This window comes from Dasypus novemcinctus, chromosome 5 (assembly GCF_030445035.2).
Source record: "Dasypus novemcinctus isolate mDasNov1 chromosome 5, mDasNov1.1.hap2, whole genome shotgun sequence".
Classification (NCBI taxonomy): Eukaryota; Metazoa; Chordata; class Mammalia; order Cingulata; family Dasypodidae; genus Dasypus; species Dasypus novemcinctus.
Window position 1 is genome coordinate 31,448,200 of NC_080677.1, and position 13,717 is coordinate 31,461,916.

At 37.1% G+C, this 13,717-nt stretch overlaps 1 protein-coding gene across 3 annotated transcripts in view; it reads right to left on the reverse strand.

Annotated features, from left to right (window-relative positions):
* TAX1BP1 (Tax1 binding protein 1) overlaps window positions 1-13,717 on the reverse strand; it is a 135,106-nt gene that overhangs the window by 102,550 nt on the left and 18,839 nt on the right. For all 3 annotated transcript variants that reach the window (XM_023586870.2, XM_071215110.1, XM_071215111.1), the window contains one exon: window positions 2,656-2,758. In XM_023586870.2, the coding sequence (XP_023442638.1) occupies window positions 2,656-2,758 (103 nt within the window). The remainder of the gene's footprint in view (window positions 1-2,655; window positions 2,759-13,717) is intronic.

The window sequence follows — 13,717 nt, forward strand, 5'->3', positions numbered from 1 at the left end:
TGCAGTATGTTGTTAGAGGGGTACTGAATGAGAATTTCACATACGTGCATAATTGTTTTGTAAGTTCGCAACTTCTCTAATAAAAATATATTTAAAAAAGAAAAAGAGAAAAATCACAGTAGGCAACATGAAGCAACTCCCAATGGCCAAAATTAAGCAAGGTAAGCAAGAAAAGGGATAGTATTTGATTTTATTCTATAGAATAAAATAAATACCCATGAGTCCATGGAGAAGGAAACAGTTCTAAGATAATAATTCCAACTAATAACTATAGAAGGAATGAAAATACAAAATCATCATTAGGCAAACACCACAGTAACTGTTATGGACAAGGTCCGCTGATGGGTACTAAAATTAGTGGATGAAAATTTGAAGAGAAACGAGATGTGCACAGTCCCAAAAAGCCACCACATAATATTTATTAATTTACAAAAGGAAAAATATTAACTTTACAGCAGAGAAACCCAGCAGACACCACCTTAACCAAACAATCAAGGTTAATATCACCAGTACTAAGATACATGGACATCTTGTATCTTTGATAAAAAGGACAGAAGTGCTGTACTTAGATACTTCACTAATACTATATATCATATACCATTTAGAAAGGTACATTACTTCTATGGTATTCTTCCCCAACTCAAATCCAATCATAAGAAAACATCAGACAAACCCAAAATGAAACATGATACAAAAAAACTGAGAAAACATCAGACAAACCCAAAATGAAACATGATACAGAAAAACTGATCAGTACTCTTCAAAAATATAAATATCATGAAAGACTGTTGAAAACTGATTGAGAAACTCACAGGTCAGAGCAGACTAAGGAGATGTGAAAACTAAACACAATGTGGGATTCTGGATTAGATTCAGGAACAGAAGAACAACAGCGGAAAAACTGGTGAAATTTGAACAAGGTCTATCCTCAGTCAATTGTGTTTATACCAATATTAAATTCTAGACTCTGTATAAATATATTATGAATATGCAAGATGCTAACATCTTGTATAGTTTAGTGAAGCATATACAGAATTTAGTATTTTTGAAACTCATCTTTACATCTAAAATTATTTCAAAGTAAAAAAGTAAAAGTATTAAAAGGTACACTGCACAATTAATAAAAGAAAGTTAAAAAAAAGAACCATCTTACTAATATCTACTACTAAATATATTTATCTACACCAGAGTAACTTTGTAAATGGCCAGTACACTTACTAAGAAAGTTTAAGTAGAAAACAAAAATACAATCTGATTTATCAGTTTTAATACCATGATATCAATAATTCTATAAACCAGATATTCAAAAGCCTGACTCTTTAAAAATAAAATTCATAGAAATAAGCCACTGAAAAAACACCATTTGAGATACAAGATATAATTATTCAGAGTTGTAACTTAAAGCTATCTTTCAAAGAAAAGTTCTCATCAAACTGGTGAAAATAGAAAAATACATACTCCAACTTTGAATCAAATTTTCTAAGCCTGTAGCATTAACAATCAGTCAAATTATAATAAATAAAGATCTATTTAGGAAAATAATCGTTTTAGGTATTTTTGTTAGTTGTTTTAAGTTTTGCACTTCAGAATCCTTATGACTTATCCACAAAATGAGTAAAGTGATTTGGATTGTACTTAACATCTAATATTCTATGACTAAGTTTTCCATGACTCTGCCCTAACTGCCTTACATAATAAACAAAAATACTCTAGGCAGGGAGAAGATTCTTATTTTATATTTGTTAATATAGGCAACAAATCACATAATTTTACAAGAACTTGTGATTTATGTCATTATTATGAATCATGGATATTTTTATATCACATTATTATTGTTACAGATAACTCAATGCTATCATTACTCTGAAATTATGGCAGTTATTAGATCTGTCACTACATCTTATCAGCACAGATTCTGAAGTGCATATATATTAATATATCACAAATTTAATATTTTGATAACTATTTAATATTTTGATGACTATTTAAACATAACTGGTTTCCTTGCAATCTATATATTTTATTTATGTATATTAAGCTTCACCAGAGCAAAAAGAATTCATGGCATAAAAAGCTTAAGAATTTGCTTTGACACAATCCAGAGTCGGTATAATAATACAAAAATCACTCTGCGGTAAGTTCTCTGATTAGACTTCTGAATTTTTTAAAATTTGCCCATAATGCCAAGCAAGCTGAGACAAGAATGAATTTTCTATATTACTCATATATTTGCATGTTATAGGTAATTTTCACATGCCAAAATTAATATAACTACTCAGTAAATCCTGTTAATCATCTTTGTAGTTTTCATCTGGATTATTTTCCTCAACTCTAATTTGTTAGATTATTCTAATATCAGTAATAGAATTGTTTTCTCATTTGAAAAAATATGGAAAGTAAATAAAGATCTGGAAAAAACCCACTTTACAACGGAAGACAACAAGCAAAAAAACGTTTAAACATCTGTATGAGATAAGGGATCATGTGGCCTACACTACATGTTTGTATTCCTTTGACTTTCACTAAACAATGACATTAATTAATTCAATTGTGGCACCATGGACATGCCTAAGCAGATAATTATATTGGGACACAACATTTTAAATTATAATAAGACACATAATTTCATTAAATTCTACAGTTTTCAGTTCCTACCTTGAAATGCTAGTACAGAATTGACGGTTGTTCCCTCTACATAATGTTCAGGCATAGGGGACCATAAAAACGTGTAATAATCGCGAGCAGTACTCCATCCAACCTAAAAGAAAACAAACAAAAATGGGGATTATAAACTGATATAGCATACTTTTTACTGCATTCTAAAGTTAAAACATTCATTTATTATGTTTATAAATCATGCATGATTAACAAGCACGTAAAATATTATTATTTTTATAAAGCTATAAAATAACATTATTTAAAAACCATATAGGGCAGCAGACTTGGCCCAGTGGTTAGTGCGTGCGTCTACCACATGGGAGGTCCACAGTTCAAACCCCGGGCCTCCTTGACCCGTGTGGAGCTGGCCCATGCACAGTGCTGATGCGCGCGAGGAGTGCCATGCCACGCAGGGGTGTCCCCGCATAGAGGAGCCCAATGCACAAGGAGTGTGCCCCGTAAGGAGAGCCACCCAGTGTGAAAGAAAGTGCAGCCTGCCTAAGAATGGCACCGCCCACACAGAGAGCTGACACAACAATGTGATGCAACAAAAACAAACACAGATTCCCATGCCGCTGATACCAACAGAAGCGGACAAAGACGATGACGCAGCAAATACACACAGAAAACAGACCGGGGGGGGGGGGGGGGGAGCGGTGGATAAATAAATAAATCTTTTAAAGAAAAAAAGACACAGCAAATACACACAGAGAACAGACAACTGGGGTGGGGGGGAGGGGAGAGAAATAAATCTTTTTAAAAAAACATATAAGTTGATCAGTTTTCTGTGTTAAAATGCAATTTGAAATGCAATTTCTCAAGGAAAATCTAAGCATAATTATGGTCAAATACAAAAACTTTTTAAAATTTGGTTTCACTAAACTTTTTTAAACATTATTTTATACCTCAAATTTAAGTGGGTATTTTTTCATTAAACTCTCCCCTTCTCTTTATTAAGCCCACTAACTAAACTTCACAAACACCTCATCTTTCCCAAGTTTTGCCTGCAGTCAATTTGTAAATTTTGTAAAAAGGCTTTTAGCACCAAGATATATACAAATAGGCTATCCTGTCCTACCTATCTCTAAAACCATTTTTGATTTACAACATGAATATACACATTAAATATTCTGATCTGTATTTTCTAGTCGAACTGTACTATGCTAAATACTGGTTATCAGAGATATTCAAACCATTTACTTGATATCCATTTGCCAGTAATATTACAATAATTTTTTGCATCAGCCACAGGGTTAGCACATACATATGTTCTACATATTTCTGGTTGATTTAGGATTGCAGACAAGAGAACACTGAAGGTGGAAGAACCTTAGCCTTAAAGGAGTACTTCAATCTGCAGGTTCTCAAAAGAATACCCCAGTAATCTCAAAAGCTTGTGTGTATTAAATGAGATAATCTCTGTAAAGCACTTATAGCACATGCCTAGCACATAAGTGTTCATTAAATATTAGTATTCATTAATACAAAAATCCTATTAGGGACAATGTTCTTGACACTACAGTGTTACATCTTTCATCTCATATTCCCCAATGCCTCAATCCCCTCCTGAGGGAGGCCTCATCTGTAGTTTTTTCACAACTAATATACCTGGTACAAACCATACTTTCAGCCTTATCCCTAGCCAATCCTGAAGAAAAAAAGAAGAAAAAAAAAGACTTGTGATGGTTTGGCTCTTTTGTCCAAGGCCAGGTAATTGTGCCCTGTTGTTTGGTTAAGCAAGCACTGGGCTAACTGTAATACAAGGGCATTTATGGACTTTAGTCACCATTGACTTTACTGCAGTGGTAAATCATAGATAACTGATTATAATTCCATTCCATCAAAGAGACTGTCATCAGCAGTGAGTGCGGCTTAACCCAATCAGTTGAATGCCTTAGAAGGCGAAGTAATTCCTGCATTGAGAGATAATTTTCCAGCTCGTCTTTGGACAGCCAACATCTCCTAGAACTCTTCAAGAACCTTCACTGGACTTTCATCGGAGCTCCTTGTTACAGCCTACCTGCAGAACCGGGACTTGTGCATACCCACAACTGTGTAAGAGACTCTGTTAAATCTCTTACTATCGACAGATATCCCTTGTTGATTCTGTTTTCCTAGAGAACCCTAATACATTTTTTATCTCACCTTCCAATATAAAAAAAAAAAAACTCCTTAAGCAAACATGCTCTATGTGAACCAAGTGGTCGAGAGAGAGACTGAGTGAATCCTTTATTTGTGAAAGCTAACACCTAAAACAAACTGCTAACTTCACAGTTATAGATAATGTGATTCAAGATGCACTAGGAATAGCAGTAACAGCTATAGCTCATTTTGGAGTAAATATTATTATCATCCTTTTACAAATTAGGAAACTAGTAAAAAGGAGAACCAGGATCTGAACCAGAAGTTCAAGATCTTAACCACCAGGACACACTAGTCATTCCTCTCCTGGCAGGACATAAAAGTCTTTTCATACTTTCTGAAATTCCACCTGCTTCCTTCCAATGCTCTAAAGGAGTGTTCAGTAATTTATCGTACCTAGACTGGTTAAGTTTGGCAAGCCCATCTGAGAAAGTGAGTGACTGTGCTGTGAAATGTCAGAAGCAATCCATGCTGAACTGTTAGCATCAAAAGCACTGATGTAGAAAATTGAGCCCACCGAGGACTTGGGGCAAGATGCAACCAATTCTGACAACAGTCATAAAATAGAACCATGCTTCAAACCTCTCTGGGGAAGGAAAACTGAACAATAGTTCTTGGATCACTCTGGGAGTAGCATGTTGGGTTTACATACAAAAGAAATGTAAAAGCCTCTCAATCTGGAAAGATACATAGAACAGGCTCCTTTAGGATGATGCCTTACATATAAACTCTCACATGAAAGGATATTAAGAGTGAACCATAGCAGAAGAAGCACAGAAGATGTACATCTGGAAATTATGAAGGGAGTCACTGCGAGAATAGTTAAGTAATGTAATTAGAAGAATCAATAAACCACAAAGCGTTGAAACCACAGATTGTTTCTCTGTTTTTATTTTCCTGGTCACCTGGCTTAGAACATGATTGTCAATGCTGCAGAGGCACATTGAAATGAAAAGAGAATTTGCCTCTTATCCACTGATAGCAAATGTAAAGAAAGTTATACTATACGCTGGGGCAGCGAAGGGGGAAGCAAACAAGAGAAGTCTATGAGGGGGAAAAAGTTATATTTAGAGATGGTTATAGCAATTTTAAAACACTGAAAAATAGCACAGAGAGCATGGCAACATTCAGAACAATGGAACAAAATAGTGAGTTATTTATGACTATCAAAATGTATTGCTCCCCTTCTGGGAAGATGGCAGACTAAAAAGACACAGGACTTTCTTTTCTCTCAGAAAAAGAGCTAAAAGACAGGCTGAAATAGCTAGGAAAAGATCTTCTAGGGTTTAGAACACCAAGCAAAGACTGAACACCACCCAGAGGAGAGAGGGACAAAGGAGGGAAATCTCAACGACAGAACTGTGAGTTGAAACCAGGGGCTGCTGCCACCAGCACCATCCCCCACACTAAAGACACGTTAGAACTCTCTGGCCTCTGGGCCTGTGACTATACACAAAGGGGGCTCCAGGGACCTACCACCACAGGAAAGGGGAGAGAGAAGGACACAGCCTAAGGCCAACTCAGCTTCTGACATACAAATTTGGACTGCTGTATCCCAGGAGCCCGTCTAGGCCAGATGGGGCTGCACCATTGTTTGCCTTGGGAGCCAGCAAGGGGCTAAAGATATACAATCCCCCCAATATCCTCCTCTATTAACAGGGGCTGATTGTTGAGGACTCAGAGGGGAGGGGAAATATTTCTGACTTGGGAAAAGGGAAGGGTCTACCAGAGAAGGCTGAAGAACTGTCTCAGAAAAAGTCTGAATTACAAGGCTTATAGTCTCCAGACAGGAAATTCTATCACATTGATTCCCGTCTGTGTTGCAACAAATACACTCTGACCAGGCACTGAACAGAGAACTGCTAAAGAGCACCATCTGCTGGCAGACCAAGGAAGTGCGCACAAGAAAATTAAAAGTAGGCTTTTTCTACCCTCTATACGTCCCCAAGGCTCTAAGAAGTTACCCTACAACCAATTACTGGGTCCAGAGCCCAGTTGTGAGCAACCAACAGGACAATCCTAACAATCCAGGTGGAGCCAAGAATCAAAGAGCAGTGGTAACACACAGTCTCCCACCCCTAAATCCCTACAAGAGAGAATGAAAATGAGCATCTAAGTAAACTACATCCTAAGCAGATGCCTATATATCAGCAAAAAATCAAGAGCCATGCTAATAAAATAGAAGGCATGGCCCAAGAAAAAGGAATATATCAAAGCCCCAGAAGAGATGCAGAATTTTAGAGAAATAATCAGCAAGATGCACACAAATTTCCAAAATCAAATTAATGAGTTGAAAAACGATATGGTAAAGGACATAAATGACATCAAGAAGACACTGAGTGAACACAAAGAACTTGAAAACCCTGAACAGAAAAGTAACAGAGCTCACAGGAATGAAAGACAGACTAGGTGAGATCAAAAACACATTTGAGGTATACAAGAGCAGGCTCAAAATAACAGAAGAAAGACTAAGTGAAATCGAAGACAAAACAGCTAAAATTGAAGAAAGAACAGAAAAAATTGAGCAGGGGCTCAGAGAGTTGAATACCAACACAAAACTCAACACCGTATGTGTCATGGGTGTTCCAGAAGGAGAAAAGAAGGGAAAAGGGGTAGAAAGAGTATTTGAGGAAATAATACTAAAAATTTCCCAATTCTCACGAAAGAAATGAACTTACAGGTCCAAAAAACATAGAGTATCCCAATCAGAATAAATCCAAATAGACCTACTCCAAGACACATACTACTCAGAATGTTAAATGTCATAGATAAAGAGACAATTCTCAGAGTAGCAAGGGAGAAGCAAACCATCATGTATAAGGGTCACCCGATTAAGACTTAGTGCAGATTTCTCTTCAGAAACCATGGAGGTGAGAAGACAGTGGTATGATACAATTAGGATACTGAAAGAGAAAAACCGCCAACTGAGAATTCTTTATCCAGCAAAACTGTCCTGCAAATATGAAGGTGAGTATAAAATATTCACAAACAGAAACTAAGAAAGTTTGCAAAAAAAGAATTCACTTTTGCAGGAAATATTAAAGGAAGCCTTACATCCTGAAAGAAAAGGACAGGAGAGACAGGCTTGGAGGAGAGTATAGAAGAAAGAAGAGCAGAAAGGATAACCAAAAGAGTAAAAAGACAGACAAAAAAAAGATATGAACTATGAAAAACAAAGAATAAAATGAAGTAATTACTGCATGTGAATGAAAATGGATTAAACTCCCCAATAAAAAGGTATAGGCTGACAGAATAGATAAAAAAACATGAGCCATCCATATGCTACTTACAAGAAACTCACCTTAAACCCAGGGATACAAACCAGCTGAAAGGGAAAGCCTGGAAAAAGATACTCCATGCAAACAGTAACCATAAAAAAGCAGGGGTAACTATACTAATATCAGACAAAACAGACTATTTTATTTTTTTAAAGATTTATTTATTTATTTATTCCACCCACCCACCCCAGTTGTCTCTTCTCCATATCTATTTGCTGTGTCTTCTTTGTCCACTTCTGTTGTCGTCAGCAGCACGGGAATCTGTGTCTCTTTTTGTTGCATCATCTTGTTGTGTCAGCTCTCCGTGTGTGCGGCGCCATTCCTGGGCAGGCTGCACTTTCTTTCGCGCTGGGCAGCTCTCCCTATGGGGCACACTCCTTGCCACGTAGGGGTGCCTACACGGGGGCACCCCTACGTGGCAGAGCACTCTTTTCGTGCATCAACACTGTGCATAGGCCAGCTCCACATGGGTCAAGGAGGCCCGGGTTTTGAACCGCAGACCTCCCATGTGGTAGATGGATGCCCTTACCACTGGGCCAAGTCCACCACCCACAAAACAGACGTTAAATGCAAAAAAGTTATGAGGTACAGAAGGCCATTATATATTAATAAAAGGGACAATCCACCAGGAAGATATAACTGTCATAAATATCTAAGCACCTAACCAAGGTACCCCAAAATACATGAGACAAACTCTGGGAAAAATGAAGGGAGATATAGACATCTCTACAATAATCATTGGAGACTTCAATACACCAATCACATCATTAGATACAACAACTAGACAGAAGATCAACAAGGAAACAGCAAACTTGAACAATATGATAAATGAGTTAGACCTAACAGACATATTACAGAACACTGCATCCAAACTCAGCAGGTTATACATTCTTCTCAAGTGTCTATGGATCTTTCTCCAGGATAGTCCACATGTTATGGCACAATGCAGCTCTCAATAAATATAAAAAGACTGCAATTATACAAAGCACCTTTTCTGATCAGAATAGAATGAAAAACTGGAAATGAATAATAGACAGGAAAAAAGTAACTTTGCAAGTGCGTGGAGGATGAACAATACATTCCTAAATAATGAGTGGTCAAAGGAGAAACTGCAAGTGAAATCAGTAAATATATTGAGACAAATGAAAATGAGAACACAACTTATCGAAATTTATGAGACAGTACTGAGAGGAAAATTTATAGCCCTAAATGCCTAGATTATAAAAGAAGAAAAGAGCTAAACTCGTAACTGAACTAGAGAAACTACAAAAGAACAGCAAACCAATGCCAAAGCAAGCAGAAGGAAAGAAACAAAGATTAGAGCAGAAATAAATGACATTGAGAACAACAACAAAAAAGAAAATCAACAAAACCAAAAGCTAGTTCTTTGAGAAGATTAATAAAACTGACAAACCCCTAGTTAGACTAACAAAGAAAAAAGAGAGAAGATGGAAATAAATACAATCAGAAACGAAAGGGGAGAAGTTACAACTGACCCCACAGAAATAAAAAGAATTGTTAAGAGGATATTCTGAGAAACTGTATGCCAACAAACAGGACAACCTATGCAATGGGCAAATTCCCGGAAATGCACAACCAACCTACACTGATGCTACAAGAAATACAAGTACTTAACAAACCAATCACATTTAAGGAGATTGAATCTGCCATCAAAAATTTCCCAGCAAAGAAAGTCCAGAACCAGATGGCTTTACAAGTGAATTCTACCAAGCATTTTGAAAAGAATCCTGTTTAAATTCTTCCAAGATATTAAAGAGGAGGGAAAATTATCGAAAACATTTTATGAAGCCAACATCACCCTAATACAAAAGCCAGATAAAATACTACAAGAAAAGACAATTACAGGCCAATCTCTCTAATGAACACAGATGCAAAATTTCTCAACAAAATACTTGCAAATCGAATTCAACAGCATCTCAACAGACTTACACAACATGACTAAGTGGGATTTGTTCCTGGTATGCAAGACTGTTTCAACATAAGAAAATCCATCAACATAATATACCACATTAACAAACTGAAGGAAAAAAAACACATGATAGGGAAGCAGATGTGGCTCAAATGATAGAAAGTCCATCTACCATATCATATGGAGGGTCCAGGGTTCAATCCCCAGGGCCTCCTGACCTGTGTGGTAAGCTGGCCCACGTGGCGGCGTGCAAGGAGTGCAATGCCATGCAGGGGGTCCCTGAGCAGGGGAACCCCATGCAAGGAAAGCCACTCCACATGAAAAAAGCACAACCCGCCCAGGAATGGCGCTGCACATACAGAGAGCTGACGCAGCAAGATGACACAACAAAAAAGAGACGCAGTTTCCCAATGCTGCCTGATAACACAAGCAGACGCAGAAGAATACACAGTGAATGGACACAGAGAGCAGAGAACAGAGGAGAAGAGGAGAGAAATAAAAATAAATATATCTTTAAAAAAATAACAACAACAAACACATGATAATCTCAATGGACCCAGAAAAGGTGTTTGACAAAATCCAGCATCCTTTTTTGATAAAAACACTTCAAAAGATAGGAATAGAAGGAAAACTCCTCAATATGATAAATGGCATATATGAAAAACCCACTGCCAATATAATACTCACTGTGGAAAGGTTGAAAGCTTTCCCTCTAAGATCAGGAACAAGACAAAGATGCCCACTATCACCATTGTTATTCGATATTGTACTAGAAGTTCTAGCTAGGGCAATTAGACAAGGAAAAAAAAATTAAAGGCATCCAAATAGGAAAAGAGGAAGTAAAACTCTTTGTGAATGACATGAGCCTATACTTAGAAATTTCTTAAGTATCCCCAACAAAGCTACCTGAGTTAATAAGAGTCCAGCAAAGTGGCAGGATACAAGTTCAACATGGAAAAATCAGTAATGCTTTTGTACACTAGAACTGAACAAACTTAGGGGAAAATCAAGGGAAAAATTCCATTTTCAATAGCAACAAAAAGACTCAAATACCTAGGAATTAATTTAACCAAAGAAGTACGGTACCTACATGCAGAAAACTACAAAACAATGCTAAAAGAAATTTTAAAAAGACCTAAACAAACGGAAAGACATTCCGTTTTCATGGATTGGAAGAATATCATGAAGATGTCAATCTTACACAAACTGATTTACAGATTCAATGCAATACCAATCAAAATCCCAACAGCTTACTTTACAGAATTAGAAAAGGCAATTACCAAATTCATCTGGAAGGGAAAGTTGCACCTGAATAGCCAAAAGCATTCTGAAAAAGTGATGTGGGAGGAATTTCACTGCCTGACCTTGACACACATTACAAAGCTACAGTGGTCAAAAGAGCATGGTACGGCATAAAGATAGACACATCAATCAGTGGAACAGAATTGAGAACCAAGAAATAAACAACTCACCTATACAGTCAACTGGTTTTTGAGAAACCTACCAACTTAATGTTAAAAGGACAAAAGAGTCTCTTTGACAAATGGTGCTGGGACAACTGGATATCTATAATCAAAAGAATGAAAGAGTACCCCTATCTCAATCCCTATACAAGAATCAACTCAAAATGGATCAAAGACCTAAATATAAAAGCCAGGACTATAAAACTACTAGAAGAAAATGTAGGGAAACATCTTTAAGACCTTGTAGTAGGTGGTGGTTTCTTGGACCTTACACCAAAGCATGTGCAACAAAAGAGAACAGAGAAATAGGACCTCCTCAAAATTAAACACCCTTGCACCTCACAGGACTTTGTCAAAAGGGTAAAAAGGCAGCCAACTCAGTGAGAGGAAATATTTGGAAATCACATATCCGATTAAGGCTTAATATCCAGGATATATAAAGAGATGTTAAAACTCAACAATAAAAAGACAAACGACCCCATTAAAAAAATGGGCAAAACCCTTGGATGACATCTATGACATTCCAGGATTCTCAGCACAGTCTCCCTCCATGCTAGCCTTTTTCAGGTGTGGGCATCTCTGCTCATTCCCACCCCTGTCCCCCCACTCCTCAGAAGCTGATAGAGAGACCCTCTTCACTGAGCCCATTCTTCATGTTAGATGTGAATATTTTATTATTAAAGCCTTGTTTCAACTACCAAAAAAAAAAAAAAAAAAAAAAATGGGCAAAAGACTTGAACAGACATTTGTCCAAAGAAGAAATACAAATGGCAAAAAAACACACTGAGAAATGCTCAACATCACTAATGATTAGGGAAACGCAAATCAAAACTACAATGAAGTATCATTTCATACCTATCAGAACAGCCACTATTAAAAAGACATAGAATTACAAGTGTCAGAGTATGTGGAGAGATAGGAACACTTATTCACTGTTGGTGGGAATGCAGAATGGTACAGCCACTGTGGAGGACTGTCTGGCAGTTCCTAAAGAAGGTGCCATGGGACCGGACCCTGCAATACCACTACTGGGTATATACCCAGAAGAACTGAGAGCAGTGAAACAAACATATCTGCACACTGATGTTTACAGCGACATTATTCATGATTGCCAAAAGCTGAAAACAACCCAGGTACCCATCAACAAATGAATGAATAAACAAACTGTGGTCAATTCAAACAATGTAATATTATGCAGTTGTAAGAAAAAATGAAGTTGTAAAACATATGACAACATGAATGAACCTGCAGGACATTATGTTGAGTGAAGCAAACCAGACACAAAAGGACAAATACTGTATAACTGCATTACTACGAACTAAATAAATTGTGTAACATATTGTATGATTCAAAAAAAAATTATATGTATCCAGTACAGTTAAATGAGAAATGAATGTTTTTACTCAACTATGTTTTCTTTTTTTTTTTTCTTTTAAAGATTTATTTTTATTTATTTCTCTCCCCTTCCCACCCCCGGTTGTCTGCTCTCTGTGTCCATTCACTGTGTGTTCTTCTGTACCGCTTCTATCCTTATCAGCGGCACTGGGAATCTGTGTTTCTTTTTGTTGCATCATCTTGCTGTGTCAGCTCTCCATGTGTGTGGCGCCATTCTTGGGCAGGCTGCACTTTCTTTCACACTGGGTGGCTCTCCTTATGGGGTGCACTTCTTGAGCGTGGGCCTCCCCTACGCAGGGGCACCCCTGCGTGGCAGGGCACTCCTTGCACGCATCAGCACTTGCACATCGGCCAGCTTCACACAGGTCAAGGAGGTCCGGGGTTTGAACAGCAGACCGCGCATGTGGTAGGCAGATGCTCTATCCATTGGGCCAAGTCCACTTCCCTCAACTATGTTTTCTTTTTAGTTTTTATTTATATTCCCAATTATTAAATGCACAAAATAAAGTTAAAAAAAAAAGTATTGCTTCTAAGAGCTACACCCGAATCCAGTTAAAAGGCTGAAATTATGTTAAGGAACTGCAGTAACTGATATTTCACATAGTTTAGTAGCAGGTATCACTCTTCTGTTACTACTGCAATAGCAAAATAAAAGGGAAAAAGAAATAAAACAAGGATGACATATGGAAGAGAAAAAAATCATAAATGTGCCTCATTTAAATAGGATTAACACAAAAAAAAACATGTTGGATAGCAGTGTTCATCACAAAGGAAACTCAGAACATAGAAAAGGCCAGAATGACATCAAGATTACCAAGTGAAAAAAAAAAAAAGATATAAATAAATTCTGG